At 39.3% G+C, this 21,082-nt stretch overlaps 1 protein-coding gene across 7 annotated transcripts in view; it reads left to right on the top strand.

Annotated features, from left to right (window-relative positions):
- LOC129771795 (protein sax-3) overlaps positions 1 to 21,082 on the top strand; it is a 561,419-nt gene that overhangs the window by 140,301 nt on the left and 400,036 nt on the right. For all 7 annotated transcript variants that reach the window (XM_055775833.1, XM_055775832.1, XM_055775837.1 and 4 more), the window contains one exon: positions 5,796 to 6,498. In XM_055775833.1, the coding sequence (XP_055631808.1) occupies positions 6,438 to 6,498 (61 nt within the window). In that variant the 5' untranslated portion in view covers positions 5,796 to 6,437. The remainder of the gene's footprint in view (positions 1 to 5,795; positions 6,499 to 21,082) is intronic.

Genomic DNA, 21,082 nt, shown 5'->3' with positions numbered 1-21,082 from the left:
ATCATAATTTGTGGTTAAAAATTATTGTTAACATCTTCTTCTTCTTGAATGGCGTTAACGTTCCCTGTGGAACTTTTGCCGTCTTAACGTATTCATTAACTAGCGTCGTTCATTAATACTTGGTTGAGATTTCTATGCCGAATAACACGCCTTGAATGTACTCTAAAGTGGCAAGCTCTAGAATACGTGTGATCACAGTGCAAGTCGGAGGAAATTTCTTTGACGAAAAATTCCCCCGACCAGAACGGGAATCGAACCCGAACACCCGGCATGTTAGTTATGACGCTAACCACTCGGCCAAGGGAGCGCGATTACTGTATCTAGATGTTTTCAATTCGTATCCCCAATATATTCTCGAAAGACGAAATCGTTTGTTAAAAGCTGATCCCTATAGGGGCGCCATATAAAGAATCGATCAAAAAAATCGGAAATCGGAGAGGAAAAGATCGATCTTCTGAATATCGATGCAAGATCGCCCAATCCTAGTTCAAACTTTGTTTCATTGTTTTCTAAAGTTTCTAAATTCATTTTCTGATGACTTTTTGATACAGTTAAAGTTGGTAGACCCCAGCCTAACATTTGAACAATTAGTCGCCCGTAATGCCCAAAAGTTTGGCCACCACTGGCGTATACTAACTAGCACCGGTTTTCCAGAAGTGAAGTTGCTTCATTAATGTATAACGAGAATAGCAGAGGGCCAAGATTGCTTTGTTTGAGGCACTCCTGAGGGATTACAGAACCAGTCTGAAAGTGACGATTCAATCTTGACCGCAAGAGATTTATTGCAGAGATACGACTCAAGGAGTTCACGCAAAAGAATAATGTTGTCGACCCGATCATAAGCATCATCTAAGTCGGTGTAAATTTTGTCCACTTGTTTGCGCAGACCGATATTTTGAAGACAGATTAAGGAAACTCAGTAACATTTGTGTTTACAATTTTTCCGATACAATCATGGTTGTTTGCAAAATGTGATCTTTTGTTCTTTTGAACATGAAATTGAAGACAATAGCTTCAGTAGCTTCATAACTTCGACTATTCGACAACTTTAGTTTCTTTGCGGTTTTAACGAACTCTTCAGATGAGACCACGAGCATATTTGTCTCAGTGATGTCAATGTTGTCAATGATGTCAATGTGATGACAATTGTAGTTAGCATTCTATTTTAGCATGCTAGCTATCAATGTGTAAGAGCTGTAACATGAACGGACATGTTTTCCCGGTGTATTGTTGGTACCAATGAGAATGATATATAGTTGTGGAGAGAAAACAGATTTCGCGAAAGTATGCACCTTTCGAGTTCGTGCGCATTTTACTCAGCATGTTTGCTCAGAGCGAGGTGTGAATAGAGAGCGTTTTCTTCCCTCTCATACGCGTTTGTTTATGTTTTGACGTAGGACTACGTCTTTCATTTCTATACCGGGGTGTAAAATCAAAGTTTCGAAACCGAAAGCGTTACGCCGGAGACCGATATTTTGAGCGTTAATAGCTCCTAAACAACTGAACGAAATGGTATGACAAAAACTTCATTCGAAAGATAAAATGTCTACGCGTTATATACTTGTTACTTTTTGATCCAAAAACTTGTTTCAATAGCCTTAAAATTGTTCTCAAAACAGGCTATTGAAATCACCAATCGGTATATAAGCGAGCGCCGCTCGGAAATCCACTCAGTTCTAATTGAACAGCGATTGGAGCATGTTGTCGCTGTTGTGGTGAAGCTCTTCGTGTTTATCATGAAAGCGCGGATGAACGGTGTCACCAAGAGCCTGTTTGTGCACCTTAGGCCAGAAGGGATTCCATCAGGAGGAGAGTGATGCCACAAACGGTTCCCCGGGAAGACATCGCTACACACACACATACACGCGCGGATGCCATTCAGCATCGAGAAAGTTCCGGAAAGATCTAATCATTTCTGGAAAATAATCTGCCAGTTCCTCTGGGAATTTAAAAATTCCCATTTATGTGAAAGAGTTTATTTTAATGTTTTCTAACCATATAACACAGCAACCAAATACATTTGATTTTGTAATTTTTCAACCAAGTGTAATTAGCAGGAAAGCTTCTGAAGATTATTCTTTCCCATCAGTAGGATATTTCCGTATCCAATATTGTATGCGCACGCAATCGATTATTGCTCAGTCGCCGAAAGTTTCGAGCTCAGAGAGTTTATTCCCCTGTAGTTTGCCATCGTAAAACACACCTTCTCTCGATTCAATCACACACAAAAAACATACTTAAGCGATATTCTGGTGGTGAGACGCATTCATTTTTCGTGAGGACATCGACAAGACAACATCGTTGCTTAACGTGCTGGAGGAGGTGGACGGCTAAGGATCGACACATACACGCGCAGAATTCTTTCCGTTTGAATGCCATTCAGAATCGAGAAAGTTCCGGAAAGATCTAATCATTGCTGGAAAATAATCTGCCAGTTCCTCTGGGAATTTAAAAATACATTCATGTGAAAGATTTTATTTTAATGTTTTCTATACATGTAACACTGTGACCAAAATTTTCAATCAAGTGCTATCAACAGGTGGTTATCGAGTTAGTATTAACTACTGGTGGGCTTCCAGTATTGAGGAAAATGTGGAAATATCTAATCGTTGCTGGAAAATAATCTGCCAGTTCCCCTTGGAATTGAAAATTACATTCAAGCGAAAGAGTTTATTTTAGTGTTTTCTATCCATAGAATATCCATATAAAACCTTTGGTTTTGTGATTTGTCAATCAAGTGCAGTTAGCAGGAAAGCTTTTGAAGACTATTCTTCAGAACAAGGTTTTTCGTATCCTATATTGGATGCATTAAACCTTGTGCCTCCAACGTAATGCTCTCGAAGTCTTTCCCCCAAATATTCATTTATTCATTCATTCAGAATGGATTTAGATTCAACTTCAAACAAATGATCTCTAAATCAACAATAGTCCTACGTCACCCTTGCGGTTATACCATAGATATAACCCACTTCCTGTTTTTCTCGCTGAAGATGGCATACTTTTGTTTTCTTGTGAGATTTAGGATTGAGAGTTGTTTTTGTCTCTCATTGCATCCGATTTTATGTGCATATTATTATCATTTTGTTTGCACTCTGCTCTCCATGCCCTAAAGTGTCTTATAGACTTCTTGTGCCATATGTACATGCAGAGACATTTAGAACGATTTATGTCAAGAGAATGATTTTTTTTGACGTAGAACTACGTCTTTCATTAAGGGTGCCAAATCAGAAAACAGGTCACGTTTTTATGAAATAAAGTTAATGTTAATAACTATTTTTGCCGCGAACGGATTTTGGCGATTTACATACTAAACGAATCGGAAAATCCCTAAGATTTGTTTGAAATGCTATACATTACAATCCCATGGTGTATAAATGATTAAAATTCATGAAAAATATAAGCGTTTCCATTTTCTCATACATTTGATCTGTCCATTTGTGTGCTTCCCCGAACAGAGCTGTCAATAACGAGCAACTTATGGACGAGCAACGAAGGGGAAATCGTAAGACTTAAAGTCTCCGTGAACAAAGGAAAAGAAGAATAACGAAGGGGAATATTTGCCTATAGTATAAACAGTGAATCTCGCTGAGGCAAACTTTCATACTTCGTGAGGACACCGACTGAACAACATCGTTGCTGGGCGAGCTGGAGGGTGAGGAGCGGAGGAATAATACGAGGGAAAAGAAAAGTTTTCCAAGGGCCTTTTTGAAGGTTAGAGACGAATGAGCTAAAGAAGTTTAAAGTCTCACGTGTCTTAGTTTCGGATTGAGCTGTGGACGCGACCAAATTACAGACTCGCTGATGTCTCTAACAATAATTGCATCAAACTGACGCCATTGCATTACAATTGTGTGGGGAATCATCAAGCTAGGCTATCGTCAGCTCACCAATAAAATAAATGTTCTGGAATTTTGTCTGTGATTCGGTTTCGCATGACGGTAGCAAAACTCTCTCCACAAAGGATGACATCTAAACTGATCTAGACCGGCAATATTAACAAAAAGGGCTTCTGTTGAGAAGAGCGCAAAACAGAGATAAGTGTGTGCATTTTAAATTGCTTCAGGCCCTCGATATATGGATATTTTTGTGTGTGTGTGTACGTGCGTGCGTTTTAACGTATTGCGGGTGAACATATCGATCCGAACGTGGCGACAAGGAGGGGAGATAGCAGGAAGGAAATATTTGCAAAACTTTCTCCACAAAGGATGATAACTGCGCTTATCTCGAGCATGCATTGTTCTGAGAGGACAAAAATGAATCATCAAACAATAATCGTCGCAGTTATAAACAAGCGACTTGAATTAAACTACAGTGTAGTTCTACGTCAACAATGCGGTCGTGTCTTGGATACAACCTCCTATATTTTTTTAAATTATTTCAGTGGATGCAGGTGTATTTGTGGTATATAAACAGAACGATTGGAGATATTCGCATGACGGTCAGTCGCCGCTCTTCGTGGTTCGGCAATATAGCATCAGTGTTGTCAGATAGCAATACGCGCTTTGGCAATCATAAATTATGACATTTTGGATAATTTGGTGCTCGTATGCATTATAGCAATACATTCTATTTAGTATTGCATATATGTTTATTTAAATACAACTATGTTTTTTAGTGTTGATTGATTTGTAGGTATCTGTGTATTGTGTAATTCGCCGATGAAGAGTTTTAGTTTTTGAGTTATGACATGTCGCGTAATGGCGTGTGTGTGCGTGTGGAAACAAACCAAACTTGTTTCGGAACGTAAAATTCTTTGATTATTTTTTCTATATTTCATTCATTTAATTCAATTCTTCATTCTTTAATTCGGATTGATTTTAGATGAGTTCTCTAGGTTAACTTCTTATATTATATTTCCCAAAGGTAATTCTCCGCCGTCGCGATTAGATTTCTATGAAGCGAGCGTGCGGTGCAAAATGGAATATGTCGCCCGGACGAATATTTCTAAAGGAGTTCCCTCGGTTACCTTCTCAGGTTTCTAAAATATAATCATTATCAACTGTCACTATTGGAATTCTAAGAACACGATGAATAACGGAATACATGGCCGGATCTATTTTTTTTAGACGAGTTCCCTTGGTTACCTTCTCAGGTTTCCCAATATTTTTCTCCACCGTCGCGATTTAATATATAGATGGTTCAATGAATTTTGCGGGTTTTCTTTTTCAGGATACATAAAGATAATCAAAGCGGCAGTGATACAGGGTTTTTTTCGGATTTTCGTTTCTTAGGTTGATAGTTTGTATTTACATAATCACATCAGTTACCACAGTGAATCCTGAGTCCTAACCTGTCCCACTAACAACTATCCCATCCATGAAGTAAGCGAACCACGCTATAGAGGCGACGCTTCTGGCCGCGAATATCATACTAACATTCCTTCCCTTCCCCTGGTGACTGTAAGGACGTGGCCGGCGTCGTTATTGACCATTTAAAGCTCGAATTGCAATTCGAATGCAATTTGGTTGGTTCAGGTCAATCACGGAGAGCAACTACGAAGTGTACAGTCTACCCAAGCTCAAGATCAAGCTCAAAATAACAATGAACTTTGTCATTTTCTCTACCACTCCTGAAATACTATTGAAATACAGGTCGGACTCGAGTATATATGATTTGAATATACACTATTTTAAAATTAAAAAAAAGCATAATTTTCACATCATCATGAGAAACTATAAAATAAAGAACTATATATTTTTTGTGCAACAATTTTGTTTGTTCCATACTTGTACCGCATTGTACTGTACATTGTATTGCTGTACTAAAACAGACATTTATTTTCGTTTTCATTCCAGATTAATCGAACAGACATCCTCCTTCGAGGAACCACACAGGAAAAGTGGGAACGTACGGAAGCATAATTTAGTTAACATATTCCTACCAATTGCCACTACAAGACAAAGGGTAGAGCCGTGGCAAATTATGTGAGAAAAACGACAATTATCAACACGTGTGTTTACGCTTCATGCACATGTTAGAATGGAAAACTCTTCAAGTACAACCGACAATGTTATAAATGAAAACTAGAAAAGTAACGTGCAAACGCGCGCCCGTTTCCGAAAACGTATTCTGGCCAGCAGCCAACAAGAGAGCATCAAACTTGGTGTGGTGATAATTAGATGAATGAAATAGGAAACATACAGCATTGAAAAGGGGAAAAGGATAGCGGTGAAGTGTGGAAAAAAATTATCCAAAAATAAATTGTGGGTAAGCAGGAAAGAGGAGCAACATCGGCAGCGGCGCAGTGAAAGCAAAGTGTAGAGTTCAAAGGCACGAATCGAACTAAATCGAATGTGCTAATGGTGAAATTCGAAAATTGAAAATAGTGTTATTCACTGGAGTGAAAGTGATTTGGTTTTTTTTTTTCTCGAGTGATAAATGAGCTTTGGCTGGATCGGGTCGAGAACAAGTGATCGAGTTTTTTTTCCGGACGAACGATGGATACCCGCTTTACGGTACTGCTAATCGTTGGGATAGCGCTTTGCCCGCGTTCAACAGGTGAGTTTGCACTTTTTGACGAATGCTTTTATTTTCCCTCTCACAAAGTTGTATATTTACACCCATTAAAGTTTAACGCGTTAAATGGCACCCCGCAGCAGCGCCGTCTTTTTTCCCGTCGCTTCCGCCAGCACTAATTGAGATCAAAGTCGGGCGGCAGGGCTAAAAATTAAATTATTCTCTGCCGTGCTTGAGGGGGGGAAGGGAAGAGGAAGGACCTGAAAGATGCATCTTGCCACGATCTGCAACAGCCTTTGGACAGGAGCAGGAGCGCAACGAAAGTGCCCTCTGTGTTCGCTAATGAATTTACTTCGCTCGCAGGAATAAACGAACGAAAAACCGAGCCAACGGAGGAGACAGGAAGAGATGCTGGGAATGCCGAAAGATGCTTGGTGTCGTTCCACACGGGCAAGCAAAGGCGAGAAAGAATTAAGAGACACTTATCTGCATAAAATTATCTGATATTAAAGCCCGAGTGCGCTTTATTTTTTGACGTAGGACTACGTCTTTCATTTCTATACCGGGGTGTAAAATCAAAGTTTCGAAAACGAAAGCGTTACGCCGGAGACCGAGATTTTGAGCGTTAATAGCTCTTGAACAACTGAACGAAATGGTATGATAAACACTTCATTCGAAAGATAAAATGTCTACGCGTCATATACCTGTTACTTTTTCATCCAAAAACTTGTTCCAATAGCCTTAAAATTGCTTTCAAAACAGGCTATTGAACTCATCAATCGGTATATAAGGGAGCGCCGCTCGTAAACCCACTCAATTATAATTGAACAGCGATTGGAGCATGTTGTCGCTGTTGTAGTGAAGCTAATTTCGTTTCTCATGAAAGCGCTGATGAACGGTGTCACCAAGAGCCTGTTTGTGCACCTGAGGCCAGAAGGAAATCCATCAAGAGGAGAGTGATGCCACGGTTCCGCTTGAAACATCGGAGCAGCCGCCACACACACACATACACGCGCGGAACTATCGTTGCTATCATCGTTGCTGAAAAATAATCTGCCAGTTCCCCTGGGAATTGAAAAATACATTCATGCGAAAGAGTTTATTTTAATGTTTTCTATCCATATAACACTGCAATCAAATACATTTGTTTTGTGATTTTTCAATCAATCGCAATTAACAGGAAAGCTTTTGAATATTATTTTTCCCCATCAGTGGAAAATTTTCGTATCCAATATTGGATGCATAACATAAAAAACGGAAAATGTTTCACATCGCGAAAATCAAGTCTTCGAGCGATTATTTGCTTTCTACTCATATAATGCTGCGACCAAATACATTTCGCTTTGGATTTTCCAATCAAGTGCGATCAACGTAAGACCACGTCTTTCGGCAATTTATTAGAGGTGCAATGAATCTTCAGGAATTTCCGCTCTACGCACACTGGCAAACGATGTTTACTCAACAGCTTCACAAACGAGAAATGGGTGTTGTGAGGAAGGATTAGCGAACGCAAAAACGACAAACAGGAGAAAGAGATGTTTGGAGGTTGAAGGAAATTGGCAGAAAACTTCTTCATTTCATCTTTCGAATAATGTGATTCATACCATTTCGTTTTGCCAGAAAGAGGGCCTGATCACGAACGTCACTTCACGGTGAAAACGATATGAAGTGCATACAGATTGCATACAATTCATTTAGTTTTCACCGTGAAGTGACGTTCGTGATTAGGCCCAGAGATTATTAATGCTCAATAGAGGAATCGAGTCCTCCGAGAAAATTACCCAGCGCAAATTAGAGTCGACTATCGATTGCGGCATTCGTACACAAATAATTTTATAATGCAGTTTCATCAAAGTGATTTCTTCGGATATATTCACTACATCATGTATTTCATATTCTTCACTATCAAATCCATATCGATGGCACCTATCGGTATCGAACTATCATCGACACCCCGATTTCCGCTAAATGCTCCTTTCGGCCTGTAAAAAACTTTTCTGAACTCTAATCCATCACATTTGGAGCCCTGAAAAGGGCCGTTGATTATATGCTAAGCTAATATAGCACGTTCTCCTTGGATTCGACGGGCCAGCTGAATGTCCTTAGAGGGTGGGGTTAACATTCTATACTTTTATGGTTTATAAAATGAAGCTTCCTTTGCTTTCGTTCATTTCTTACTCTACTCTCGCACCGTGAGGACTCGTTTGTTTGGGACCAAGCAGACAGCTCGTTAGTTTTTCGGTGGTAAGGCACCACGAAAGCAGCTCGGATAAGCGCACCAGTCGTAGGAAATGTGAAGAAGCCACATCGCTGTCGACCAGGAACTTTGCGTGAAATTCATCGCTATCAGAAGTCGACCGAATTGCTGATCCGCAAGCTACCTTTGCAGCATTTGATTCGTGGAATTGCTCAGGACTTCAAAACCGACTTGCGCTTCCAAAGTTCCGCAGTTATGACACTACAGGAGGACTATTCAAAGATACCAATTTGTGTGCTATCCACGCAAAGCGCGTCACATCATGCCCAAGGACATTCAGCTGGCCCGTCGAATTCAAAGAGAGCATGCTATATTAGCTTAGCGTATAATCAACGACCATTTTCAGGGCTCCAAATTTGATGGATTAGAGTTCAGAAAAGTTTTTTACAGGCCAAACTGAAAGGAGTATTTTCGTTTGGATGCCATACAGCATCGAGAAAATTCCGGAAAGATCTAATCGTTGCTGAAAAATAATCTGCCAGTTCCCTGGGAATTGAAAAATACATTCATGCGAAAGAGTTTATTCTAATGTTTTCTAACCATATAACACAGCGACCAAATACATTTGATTTTGTAATTTTTCAATCAAGTGTAATTAGCTGAAAAGCTTCTGAAGATTATTCTTTCCCATCACTAGGATATTTTCGTATCCAATATTGGGTGCATAACATAAAAAAACGGAAAATGTTTCACATCACGAAAATTATATAATTTTCAATCGATTATTGCTCCGTCGCCGAAATTTTAATACTCAGAGAGTTTCATTTTTCCTGAGGACATCGACAAGACAACATCGTTACTGAACGAGCTGAACGACGAGGGATCGAGGGATTCATTACCTGGCCTGACCTGACCTGAAATGCAATCAGTTTGTTTTAACTGTGAGGGAGCGCAGAAAAGCCGATCGATCAGAAGGAGAAGAGAAGGTGACCAAGAGAGTATCAGCATCGAAAAACGGTTTCCCGGGAAGACGTCGAAGCAGCCGACACACACACACACACATACACGCGCGCAACTCTTTTCGTTTGCTGGTTATCGAGAAGAAACCTGGAAAGAAGTAATCGTTGCTGAAAAATAATATGCCAGTTCCCCTTGGAATTGAAAATTACATTCAAGCGAGTTCGTTTTAATGTTTTCTATCCATATAATACTGCGACCACATACATTTGGTTTTGTGATTTGTGAATCAAGTGCAGTTAGCAGGAAAGCTTCTGAAGATTATTCTTCAGAACATGGTTTTTTGTGTTCAATATCGGATGCATAAAACCTTGAGCCTCCAACGTAACGCTCTCGTTTTCGAAGTCCCCCAAATATTCATTTATTCATTCATTCAGAATGGATTTAGATTCAACTTCAAACAAATGATCTCTAAATCAACGATAGTCCTACGTCACCCTTGCGGTTATACTATAGATATAACCCACTTCCTGTTTTTTTGTTCTTTTTTTTTCGCTTTGCTCGGTACTTATTTGATGTTTTTTGTTTGGTATTTTCGAATGAATGTGATCTCTCGTTACGCGTCATTTGGACGTTTTTGCAATTCCCGTGTTATTAAATTGTGATTTTTTTCGCCGGACACATTCGCAATTTAACATTTACAAGGCAAAATACAATTTCCGAAAATAGTTTCAATCCCACTTTTGCACCGATGGTTTCATCGATAACGGACGATCCCCGGGATTTAGCCGATCCCTTTCCATCCGAAGAATAGTTAACTAAAATTACCCAAATTAAGAGCACTTGTGTAGCGTCTGTAGCGATCACTTCGGGTTCAACTGGCGGAGAAAGACGTCGCGCAAACGAAACGGGAAAAGGAAGTTTCGAAGTGTATTAAGCTGCACAAGAAATTTCAAGTTTGCTCTTAAACAATCCCGAAATTGTCTCGCGGCGAATAACGACGGCAACAGGACTCGATAGAATGGCAAAAAACAGGTCCAATTATGCGCCGGGGCTATTCGGCGGATGGAGTTGTTCGAGCACGAATGATAATTTTAATGTTGATTGTTTCCAGTTTCATGAAGATGGCTCCTAATGAACCGGAGCAGTTTTCCGAAATTTTATTTCGAGTGTTATGGCTCTACGATTCCCATTTTGTTTGGATGGGTGAGTAATCGAGCTCAAAAGTGATACGCAGAATTTGATTGCGAAGAGGGAATTTAATTCACCTGAACTTAATTCGATTGGACGAGACAGCTGTACCCTTTTGCAAACTTCCTCTCTCTACCTATAATCTGTCATTGCCAAGATCCTTTCATCCCCGTTTCCTTACATTTCCCACATGTGATATCCCATTTCGGGAAATGGATATTAAATAGGATAATGGCCCTTTCTCTGGAAAAGAACATCAAATTGTCACTGGCTCATAACGATTTTAATGACTACTCGGAAGTAATTGAATTTCGGCTCACTCGAGGTATTTCTGGAGGAAAATCGGGGATGCCATGCTGCATGCACTCGTCTACCCTTCGATTGGCTGCCAACGAAATTGAATTCCGGCCAATCTCCAGCGGACACAAATGTCTTAATCAGGGAAATCCCGTTTTTATCATTATTTACTTTATGTCACAACGGAAAACTTTTGGATTTTCCTGCTGACCATTCCCCCCTTTCTTTTCGGAACGCAAACTGTCCATTTGGCTAGATAATGGGAAAGCATTCCTTCCGTTGCGGCCCCTAGGGTCGACCAGGGTGATGAGGGTTTTCCTTTCTCCCGCATCCTTATGCGCACTCCATCCATTTGACAGTTGCCACTCGCACACACTTCGATGCCACTTTTCGCCCCATTTCCAATAAATGTATTATGCGGGGAGCAAAGTTTACAGTTTATGAAAAAGTTTTTCCTTATTTATATCGGTACGCATTATCTCCGCGTTCGCCAGATCGGCTAGTATGATCGGTTGTTATTCGTTCCTTTTTTTTTTGGTCGTGTTCAAAGATAGGAGTCTGTGGATTGGAGTAAAGACTACAGGATGTTATTTTCCAGAATTGAACTAATGTGAAATGTTGCAAAATACGGTTTTTTTTGACGTAGAACTACGTCTTTCATTAAGGGTGCCAAACCAGAAAACAGGTTACGTTTTTATGAAATAAAGTTAACGTTTATAACTATTTTTGCCGCGAACGGATTTTGGCGATTTACATACTAAACGAATCGGAAATTCCCTATGATTTGTTTAATATGCTATATATTAGAATCCCTTGGTTTGTAAATGGTTAAAATTCATGAAAACTTTAAGCGTTTCTATTTTCCCATACATTTGTTCAGTCCGTAGTTCAGTCCGAAATCGTAGGATATAAAGTCACTGTGTACAAAGGAAAAGAAGAAGAATGAAGGGGAATACTTGCCTAGAGTATAAATAGTGGATCTCGCTGAGGCAAAAAAATTCGGCATCGGACTGTTGAGCAATCCAGTTCACTTTGCTTTCACTGCGCTTCGATCTAAGATTGGACCCCACCAGTGGTAATCCAACTTGGATATCGTCGTGTGGTTTTTCCAGTTCATTTTTCGCGTTATTCGTTTCGTGTGTTTTTCTTTCCGCGTCATAAATTGGACGCTTCGCATAGTGTAGGATGAGCAAGAAGAAAAGGAAGGCTGGCTCGAGCCCTGCAAAAAACGAACGCATTGCCGGGGGCAATAACATTTCGAGGCAAGCGTCATCTAATGATGCACGCGATGTTGGTGCAGTGAAAAGCGCTCGCACTGAACCGAGCCTTCGCATCGAACAACAGCGAAGTAGGCGACTTCGGCGCGTCGGTCGAAAATGTAAACGCCGTTACCCAGGCAGCAACCAGCTCCTCCCGGTGGTGGTGAACGCGGTTGCTCTTGACAAACTCATCAGTGAATTCGCATCGATGGTTGTTACAGCAGAGTACAAGCTGTGTGGCATAATTCAGTCTTTTTCCAAGCAGTGAACATTGTTTGTTTTGGTGCTTTTGACATTGCATGAATGTATTAAACTGACGTTATGGCGAAGCAGGCGTTAAGGTTGTGCGCCAAAAAATTATTTGGGGAATACCAAGCATCTTGAATGTCGTACTGGAATGCTATAAGTTATTTGGGTTCGCGTGCCAGTCGCAACTTCAACTAGGATTGCATTTGCACTCGTCTTGATCATAATGAAGCAATGCTACTGTTTTCGAGGTTGTTGATATTAAAAAAAGAGTTTATTTCGCTTGTTTAATCACCAAGAAAGTGAATGTCGTTCTGGAATTTTATATGTGATAAGGTTTCGCTTGCCAGTAGCAAAACTTCCTCCACTAAGGGTGATAACTGCGCTTATCTCGAGTATGAGAAAGTAATGCAACTTTTTTCGAGGCCAGTAATATAAACAGAAGTGTTTCTTTTGAGAATAGCGCAAAATAATGAGAAGTGTTTATATTCCCAGTAGTTTCAAGCCACCAATGTATGGCTCTGTATGCATGCTATGGCGAATGCTTGTTTGGCGCTTGGTTTACGTTGTACGAACGATGCCTGGAGGTGCAATTCCACTGAGGCAATACTAAATAACATGTAGCATGATATTTGATACTTGCAAGTGTTGTCATTGTTGTTGTTTCCTCGCGATGTCAAAGATATATTGATATAATCGACTGTAACCGAGTCTATGTCAATTGCGAAAAAGGCCACCGGAATAGCGTTCAAGGTAAATTTTCAATGCATTGACATGAAATAAATTGCGACATACGATCAGCTAGTGTATTGTTCTGCGGAGGCAAGAATGAATCATCAGTCAATTATCGTCAACTGATTCTACAATGAAAAAAAACATTTCAGAGATTGTTCTACTAAGCAGTTGTTTCTAATATTTCACAGCATTATACAATAATATCCGAAGGTTTAAACAAGCGACTTTTATAATATAACAGCGTAGTTCTACGTCAACAATGCGGTCGAATCTTGGACACAACCTCCTATAACTTTCCCTACTTGTTCAGTGCCTAGATTTTCATTTTACCCCCTATAACTTCCGGTTAGTATTACGTCAAAATTTTTTTGTGCGGTAGATAGGGACTGCATAAACAAAGTTCCCATAAGAAAATAACTCTAATCAAAATTGATTCTGTGATAGGATTTGAATATTGAAACATACGTATACATATGCTCACTTGCATAGATCCTAATGTTAACCTTTTTCTCCCTTCAATAAGCTACTACCTACACGTTAAAACAAACAAAACAAAGCATGAGATTGGTAATTGTTTGACACAGTACCTATATAGTGCGATGAAATACGGGTCGGACTCGATTATATGTGATTCGATTATATACAATTTTTTACTTGATTATATACAGTTTAAAAATATTTTTTTTTTATATTTCAAATATGACTTATTTCACCAAAAAAATATTACCTTCCAACGTTAAGGTGATTTTTAAGTGGCTTTTATATGTACAGTGGGGCCAAAATCCTTATTTTAGAAGATTTTGCTTGAATTTTCCCCAGGAATTGTTTATATCGATATTGCAGCGAAATTAAGAAGTTGAGTGCGGTTAGAGAGCTTTAATTCGAGTGATAAAAACAATCAAGTTCAGTATGAATTTTTTGGATAAAATTAATAATAATACGCTAAAAATTACTAACTTTGAAGTTTTTCACTTCCAAAATGTTATTTAAATCCAATAACTTAGATGTTTCACAACTATATCCTGTTCTAAATTGTCTAATCTTTCTTATGGAAGCAACATAATCAGTGTGTGTGTGTGTGTGTGTGTGTGGAGTGTTCATGGCATTCCGTGGATTCCTTCCTGCATCACATTATTGTTTTCCATTCGAATGTAGAAAAGACGATGTGTCATTGAATGATACACCGGATGTGATATGATAAGTCTATTTTCTTATTCTGTGATAAGTTTTATTCTATTTTCTGTTTCAAAATGATAACCCCACTATGTTAATCGATATTCAGAAATCATTTTATCGATTTAACATTCCGTCCGAATTCGGTACAGCTCTACCCAAACATCCCAATCATAGGTCCATTAAAATTCATCCCAAATCTTCCTTTCTGCCCGACTGCACCCGAAGATAACAAACGCATCAGCCCAGTAAACAAACAACATTTTTCCACGTCGCAATAAACCCGACTCGGCCAGCGAAGATAAATGCTCCCAACCGGAGGAAAAAATTATCGCAAAACTCACATTTCGTCCAGGATATTCGAGACTCGGTGGAGAGTAACGCTCGGGCACCCTAGCCGAAGGGTTCGTCCGACCAGACGTGCAATCGCGCGCCGGGCTGTTTCACTGATCCTGGGGGAAATAAAAAGTGGGTGGCTTGGCTAGGTGTATTTCCCGTTCGCTGTGCCACCCCTCCGAAAAAGTCTGCATATTCCTTCTAATGCTCTTCATCACGTGACAAGAATAGATGAGGAGGTAATATCCACCCTCCCTCGCAACCCTCGCCACACACCCACGCCCCCGTGGCAAGTACTTGCAATTTTTTCTGTTGTTGTTTTTGTTTCGTAATTTCTTGTTTCATTTGTCTCAAGCCGATTGCGACGAGCGGCGGGTGGAAAAGTAATTTTCTGAACCTGTTACAAAGTGCGGGCGCCGTTGTTCAGACTCTAGCCTGTTTCGTTTCTTTGTGTTTTTGTGTCGCTGTGGTGGGTGGAGGGTGGTTACGAACACAGTGCCTTCGCTAGCGGTACGAATGAATGGTCTCTCTGTGTGTTGAGCGGGTGAAAATCCGTTTGTGTGAAAAATGTTGCCACAAAAATAAATGAATACAAGATGTGGCAGGTGAAAACCCATCTTTTGTTTCGCTGGTAAGGATTATCTAAGTAGGAGTCAAAATGGCGACCAAAATTGAAACAGCAAATATTTTCAACTTTGACGATTTTGAGTTGAATCAACCTCCTAGTTCGATCAATATTATACCCAACATGGGAATTGATAAATCAATCCTGACAATAAAAAAGAAAAAAAAATATGACGAACTTTCACGTCCATTCTCAACGGAATTACCTTTTCTCAAACATCGCAACAACACCAGGAAACGCAAAAGCAGTGCCTTTTGCTTCGACTTCGTCTGCCTTATGCGTATTCTACACGTAAAAGCCAAAATGAGGAACGGAATTTCATTAAAACTCCTGAAATGAAATTGAGTTCTTTCAAAACTTAATGAAAAATAGCTTGAATTCATAGCCTTCCGATTCTCGATCAGAGCAGAAGAGAGGCAGAGAGCGAAAGAGCCACCATATTGAGGCAAAAGTCGAATCAGGGAAAAACTTTCCGCACCCGCACCCCATAACTTTCATCGTCCCTGCCCATCAAACGGATGGGAAAGATTTTCCGAAAGACGCACACTTTTCCAGTAACCCAACCCGCATCGATCGATGTTTCCTTGCTTGTTTTTTGTTAATATTATTATTGTTTTTTATACAGCGGCCAAAGTTTAGCTTCTGTTTTCCTTTCAACAGATCATTGGGATGGGGGAGAAGAAAGTACGAGGAAAGGCCGAAAGTAAAAAGGTTCGATAATGGTTGATGCTACGGCACTTTTGCCGAGACTTGGAGGCGGAAGCTCATCCGCTGCAGTCGTTTGGCCTTGGGTGATAAGTGGAAAAACGGCGTGTGGGAAAGTTATTTCTTTCTTTTTCCCCCCAAAATGACTTTCACTCACGTCTAGTCGAGATGATCAATGGGGGACAGTCGATCGAATCTGAAACTAGACAGTACTGTGAAATACTCTCATATAATATGACTTTTGCTTGCGTTATCGTTGTCAATTCATCTTCAAATTATGAAAAATATTGCTAGATCATGTAAAAGTTATCTACAAACTAAGCTCGATCTTCATTTAATAATTCATTAGCAAGTTGGACTCCACAAGAAACTCAAAAACGTCGCGTTGGGCAACGAACGTGTTCAAGCCAGCTAGCCTTCTTTGAAAAAAATTCACACTTGCGAACAAATTGGATTTTTAGTTTACATGGTTAAAAATAGAGGGCGCTATATTTTTAATAATCTTTCTTGGTAGCTGAAGTTTTTTCACATAACATATCCAAAAATCGGAAAGGTGTTTTGTTTTTGTTTTTAGGGTCTGATTTTTCGAAGGTAACATGTTTTGGTTGCGCAGGTACATTCAAAACAAATATTCAGTATATTTTTTGACATCCTCAAACGTCACATTAAGTGAGCTTGTAGGTTCTTTAATTGAGCTATCCACCTTCTGTTACATCAGCACTCAAACGAAAGACGAATTTGTGTATAATACTGAGATTTCACGGTCGCTATCTGCTCGTCCGTGTACTCTGGGGACCTAGTCTTCTTCCGACAGACGATGCCCTCCTGCTTGAGGTTTCTGTGGATGTCAGAGTGGGAGCAGTGAAATTTTCGGCCGGCGTAATGCAAACTCGTACCGTCCTTGTTGTCGAACAGCTTTTCCAGAGATTCCTTCTTCTTTTTCGTCATGATATTCGCCGGACGGCCACTACCGGTCTTCCGCTCGATGTTCTGGGATGCCAGGATCCGGTAAACAGTGCTCACCGGCAAATTTTCGTCCCGAAAGTGGTTTACTGTAAACGACGCCATCTTTGATCAAACCGACAGTACCCGAGCTAGGGTGGCAATGGATGTATGGAAAAAATTTGATCATCGAATTTCAAAAACCGACCATATACATTTTGTTTATTGGCCCAAAAAATTACCTGTGCAAAGGTTCAGCTCAATCGGACATGATTTAGGGGTGCCTCATAGCTCTCGAAGTTATGATCCCAATTTTTTTTCCATACCTTCATTTGCCACTCAGGCAAATGAAGGTCCCAGAAGGTCGATTTTCAGCAAAAAATTTTTTTTCGAGCTGACACCAGATCTCAATAAACAAAATGTGTATGGTCGGGTTTTGAAATTTGACATGACCATTTTCGCTGCCACCCTAACCCGTCTTTAGGAAGGCCAGAAAAAAAGTATGCTCTTTATTTTTTTACAGAAAGGTATTGAAATCATTCTTATTTTTTTATTGAACACCCGTTATATCACATAAACGAAAAAAATTATTTTCCGAATTATTTTGTTTAAAATTAGCTGACCCGTCAAACTTCGTCCCGCCCAACATTTATTTTCGTTATCATATCCACGTTTTCTTACTAAGAACACGTTCATGGGTCCAGTCGCAGAACTGTTCATTGATTGATACCATAGAAACATTTATCGATCTCTAAAACCACTATATGCTAAGTTTGATTCCATTTTCTTGATTAGTTCTCGAGGTGCTCAACTTCCTTGCCCCTCTTTAGAGAGGGGAGAGGAGTATTAAACCATAAAAAAAAAACATTTATTGCTCCCTAAAACCTCCATATATCAAATTTGGTTCCATATGCTTGATTAGTTCTCGAGTTATGCATAAATTTGTTTTTCATTTGTATGGCAGCCCCCCCCCCCCCTAAGAAGGGGGGGAGAAGTATCTAACCACCATAGAATCATTTATTGTACGCTAAAACCTCCACATGCCAAATTTCGTTTCATTTGCTTGATTACTTCTCGAATAATGCAGAAAGAAATTTGTGTTTCATTTGTATGGTAGGGGGATCTACCCCTTAAAGAGGAGGGTGGAGTATCTAACCACCCTAATTCAGAAAGATTCAAATAAAAAAGCGGGTCCAAATCTTTCGATAAACATAAATATAGAAAAATCGAGGCAAACTTTTGTTAAATTATTTTTTTATGGCAAGGCTGTATTTTGATTCGATTCATGATGATTTCAAATAAAAGTCAGAAGATCATCTTGCATTAGTGGCATTGATGATTCAAATCGCAGGACCAAAAATAAAGCTAAGTTTGAAAAAGTTATTTTGCGTTGTAATATGTTTCGTTGGCAACCACGCACGATGAGGCATAGGATTGATGAGTAGAAATACTTCATGCTACAAATTCGTATATCAATCTGCTCAGCGGCTTCATTCGGTTCCTTATATTTATTTGATAAATTTAACATCAAATAGAAAAATAAATAAATTTAGAGCACTAATGTAGTTTAAGAAACTACATGAATTAATTGAATACATTGAATACAACACTTACAAAAGTAATCGAACTAATATAGAAATAATGACGCCATATGTGGATGCGATCTGGCGTAGTGGTAACTGAAAGTAGCTCGCGGCTTACACCCCGAAACCGCCCAGCTTAGCACACCTCTTTTTCATATATTTTCCCAGGGTCGGCCACCGACCTCGGGAGGACTCTTCAGCCCTTCAGCTTCAACAACGGAAACCTAAATTCGCCTATTCCAATGCGCACTGGTTCTGGGACAGATTGATAGGTAAATCGTAGAGGGGGTTAATATTCAAATTTTTTTTTTATTTTCATAAAACGTGGGTTAGTATCGATGCGGCGCCAGATGTCACATGCCGGGGCCCGTTGGTCACCTCGTTGATCAGAAAGAAAGGAGGATGTCAGTTACCTTTTGATCCTTTCGAAACCGGTGCTGTACACGGTAGAATAGGGATGCTCAGCCAGGACCATACGTGGTTGCGCGTCTTGGCCAATGAAATCACCTGGTGGGCCTCCAATCTCACACACTAGGTATTCCGTGCTATCCACTTTACACCACTTACTTCCAGTTTTCTGTTCTTCCTTCTTTACAACTCTTTCCGAATTACTTTTTCTCAATAGTTTTTAACTTCCGCTACGCTTTTTCACATAAACATCACCTTTCTTTCTCCGAAACGTTTCTTGCTTCCGCTTAGCTTCAAAGTTCAAAGTCTCTCTCTCTCTCTCTCTTTCTCTTTATTTCTCTCTCTATTTCCTCTTTCTCGTTGGTCTAAACTTTCCGGAACTCTCGCTGTCACTCGATGCTCCCCAGTGGTTTACTCCTCGAAGGTGTGAGTTAGTAGGTTGCTTAATTATTTTATCGGAAATTTTTACATTTAACAACAACAACAGAACCAGTTATAACAATACAAAATAGAACTTATAAACTACGGAAACACATAGGAAAAACCATTTTAGGTTTCACAAATAATTGTGGCGTAACAGAGCATCCATACCTCTCACGCAGAGATCACGAGTTCAATTTTCACTCCTGACATTCTTCCAAAAATGGAAGTGAAAGTGAAGAACCAGCGGAAATGTGTTGAAAGTCATTATAACAGTGACAAAAAAAATTACGCCATACAAACGAGGTATCAATAGGCAAGTTCAATAGGTAAAAAACTATGCTTCCGCCGTTTCCATTTACATTGGACGGCAATGTCATTAGAGTTAGACAGATAGTTAGAAAGTTTTTTTAAATTTTTGTCAAGGTATTTTGAGTAGTTTTATATAAAAGTGTGTCTAAATAAGGTAATAAAACAGAAAGTTAATCAATGATACTTTTTTCTAATAAATATAATATGTATGTTTCATTAAGGAAAGTATTGAAAACATTGTTCAATAATTTTTCGATCTGCCATATCAATAGCTCCACTGTTCACAGATAGAATTCCATGACAATCTGACATTTGGTCCACACGTTACATTGGTTTAGTTATCCTCATTTAACATGTTTAACACAATGAGATAAAAAACATTATTGTAAGATGTATGATAACACAACCACTTCGATTGTGATAAATAGCAAAAATCGGCAAAGTTTGAAGGTCAGATGATTCATTATTTTATCTACATATATAATTCAGATCCCCAAACTAATAGGGACACAAACAAAGCTTAAGTGATAATTAGTGAAATAAAAAAAATATCATAAACGTCGTTCAAACACTTGGTCATCTCTGTCCCTTCGGAAACTATCATCGACTACATGTACCATACAATACTCGATTAGAACACTCATTTCGGAAGTTAAATTCGTATGACTGATGTATGGGTGCAAATTTTTGATTCAATATTATATTCCCACGTCGAATGATAAACATTCAGTGCTTCAGGGTTACATTTTGTATTTAGAGAAACTGACTCGATGAAGTTGTTAGTTACGAGATGCTAAAACCGACTAAAACAATCATAGGTAATTAGTTTTGTACTCAATTGTTTGTTTAAATCAAGTATTGAAAGACAAACAGCCGCAATACAACAAGCAGATACGATGAAAAGATGCTGTAGCATTACAATGCTCAACCTAATATTGCGGAAGTGGTCAAAATATACTTGAAAACGTTGGTATAGCAAATCTCACCGTTAGTCTCCACCAAGTTCTCCCCCTGAAGTTCTCTCATTTCGATCATTGGCAGTATGAACCAATACATCAAATCAAAGATGCGTAACCAGCCTTTACTCAACTAACATCAATTAATGATCAACATTCACCCGAATTCCGTTTACCCAAATGCAACATTTACGCGAGATGTAATGTTTGTCCGAATGTAACATTGAATGAGGTGAGTGTAATATTCACCCGAATGTACAGGCTCTTTCAGATTAAACGCTCAC

Source organism: Toxorhynchites rutilus, chromosome 2 (genome assembly GCF_029784135.1).
Source record: "Toxorhynchites rutilus septentrionalis strain SRP chromosome 2, ASM2978413v1, whole genome shotgun sequence".
NCBI lineage: Eukaryota > Metazoa > Arthropoda > Insecta > Diptera > Culicidae > Toxorhynchites > Toxorhynchites rutilus.
Note: the sequence above shows the minus strand (reverse complement) of the source record. Positions and strands in the feature narration are given on the sequence as shown.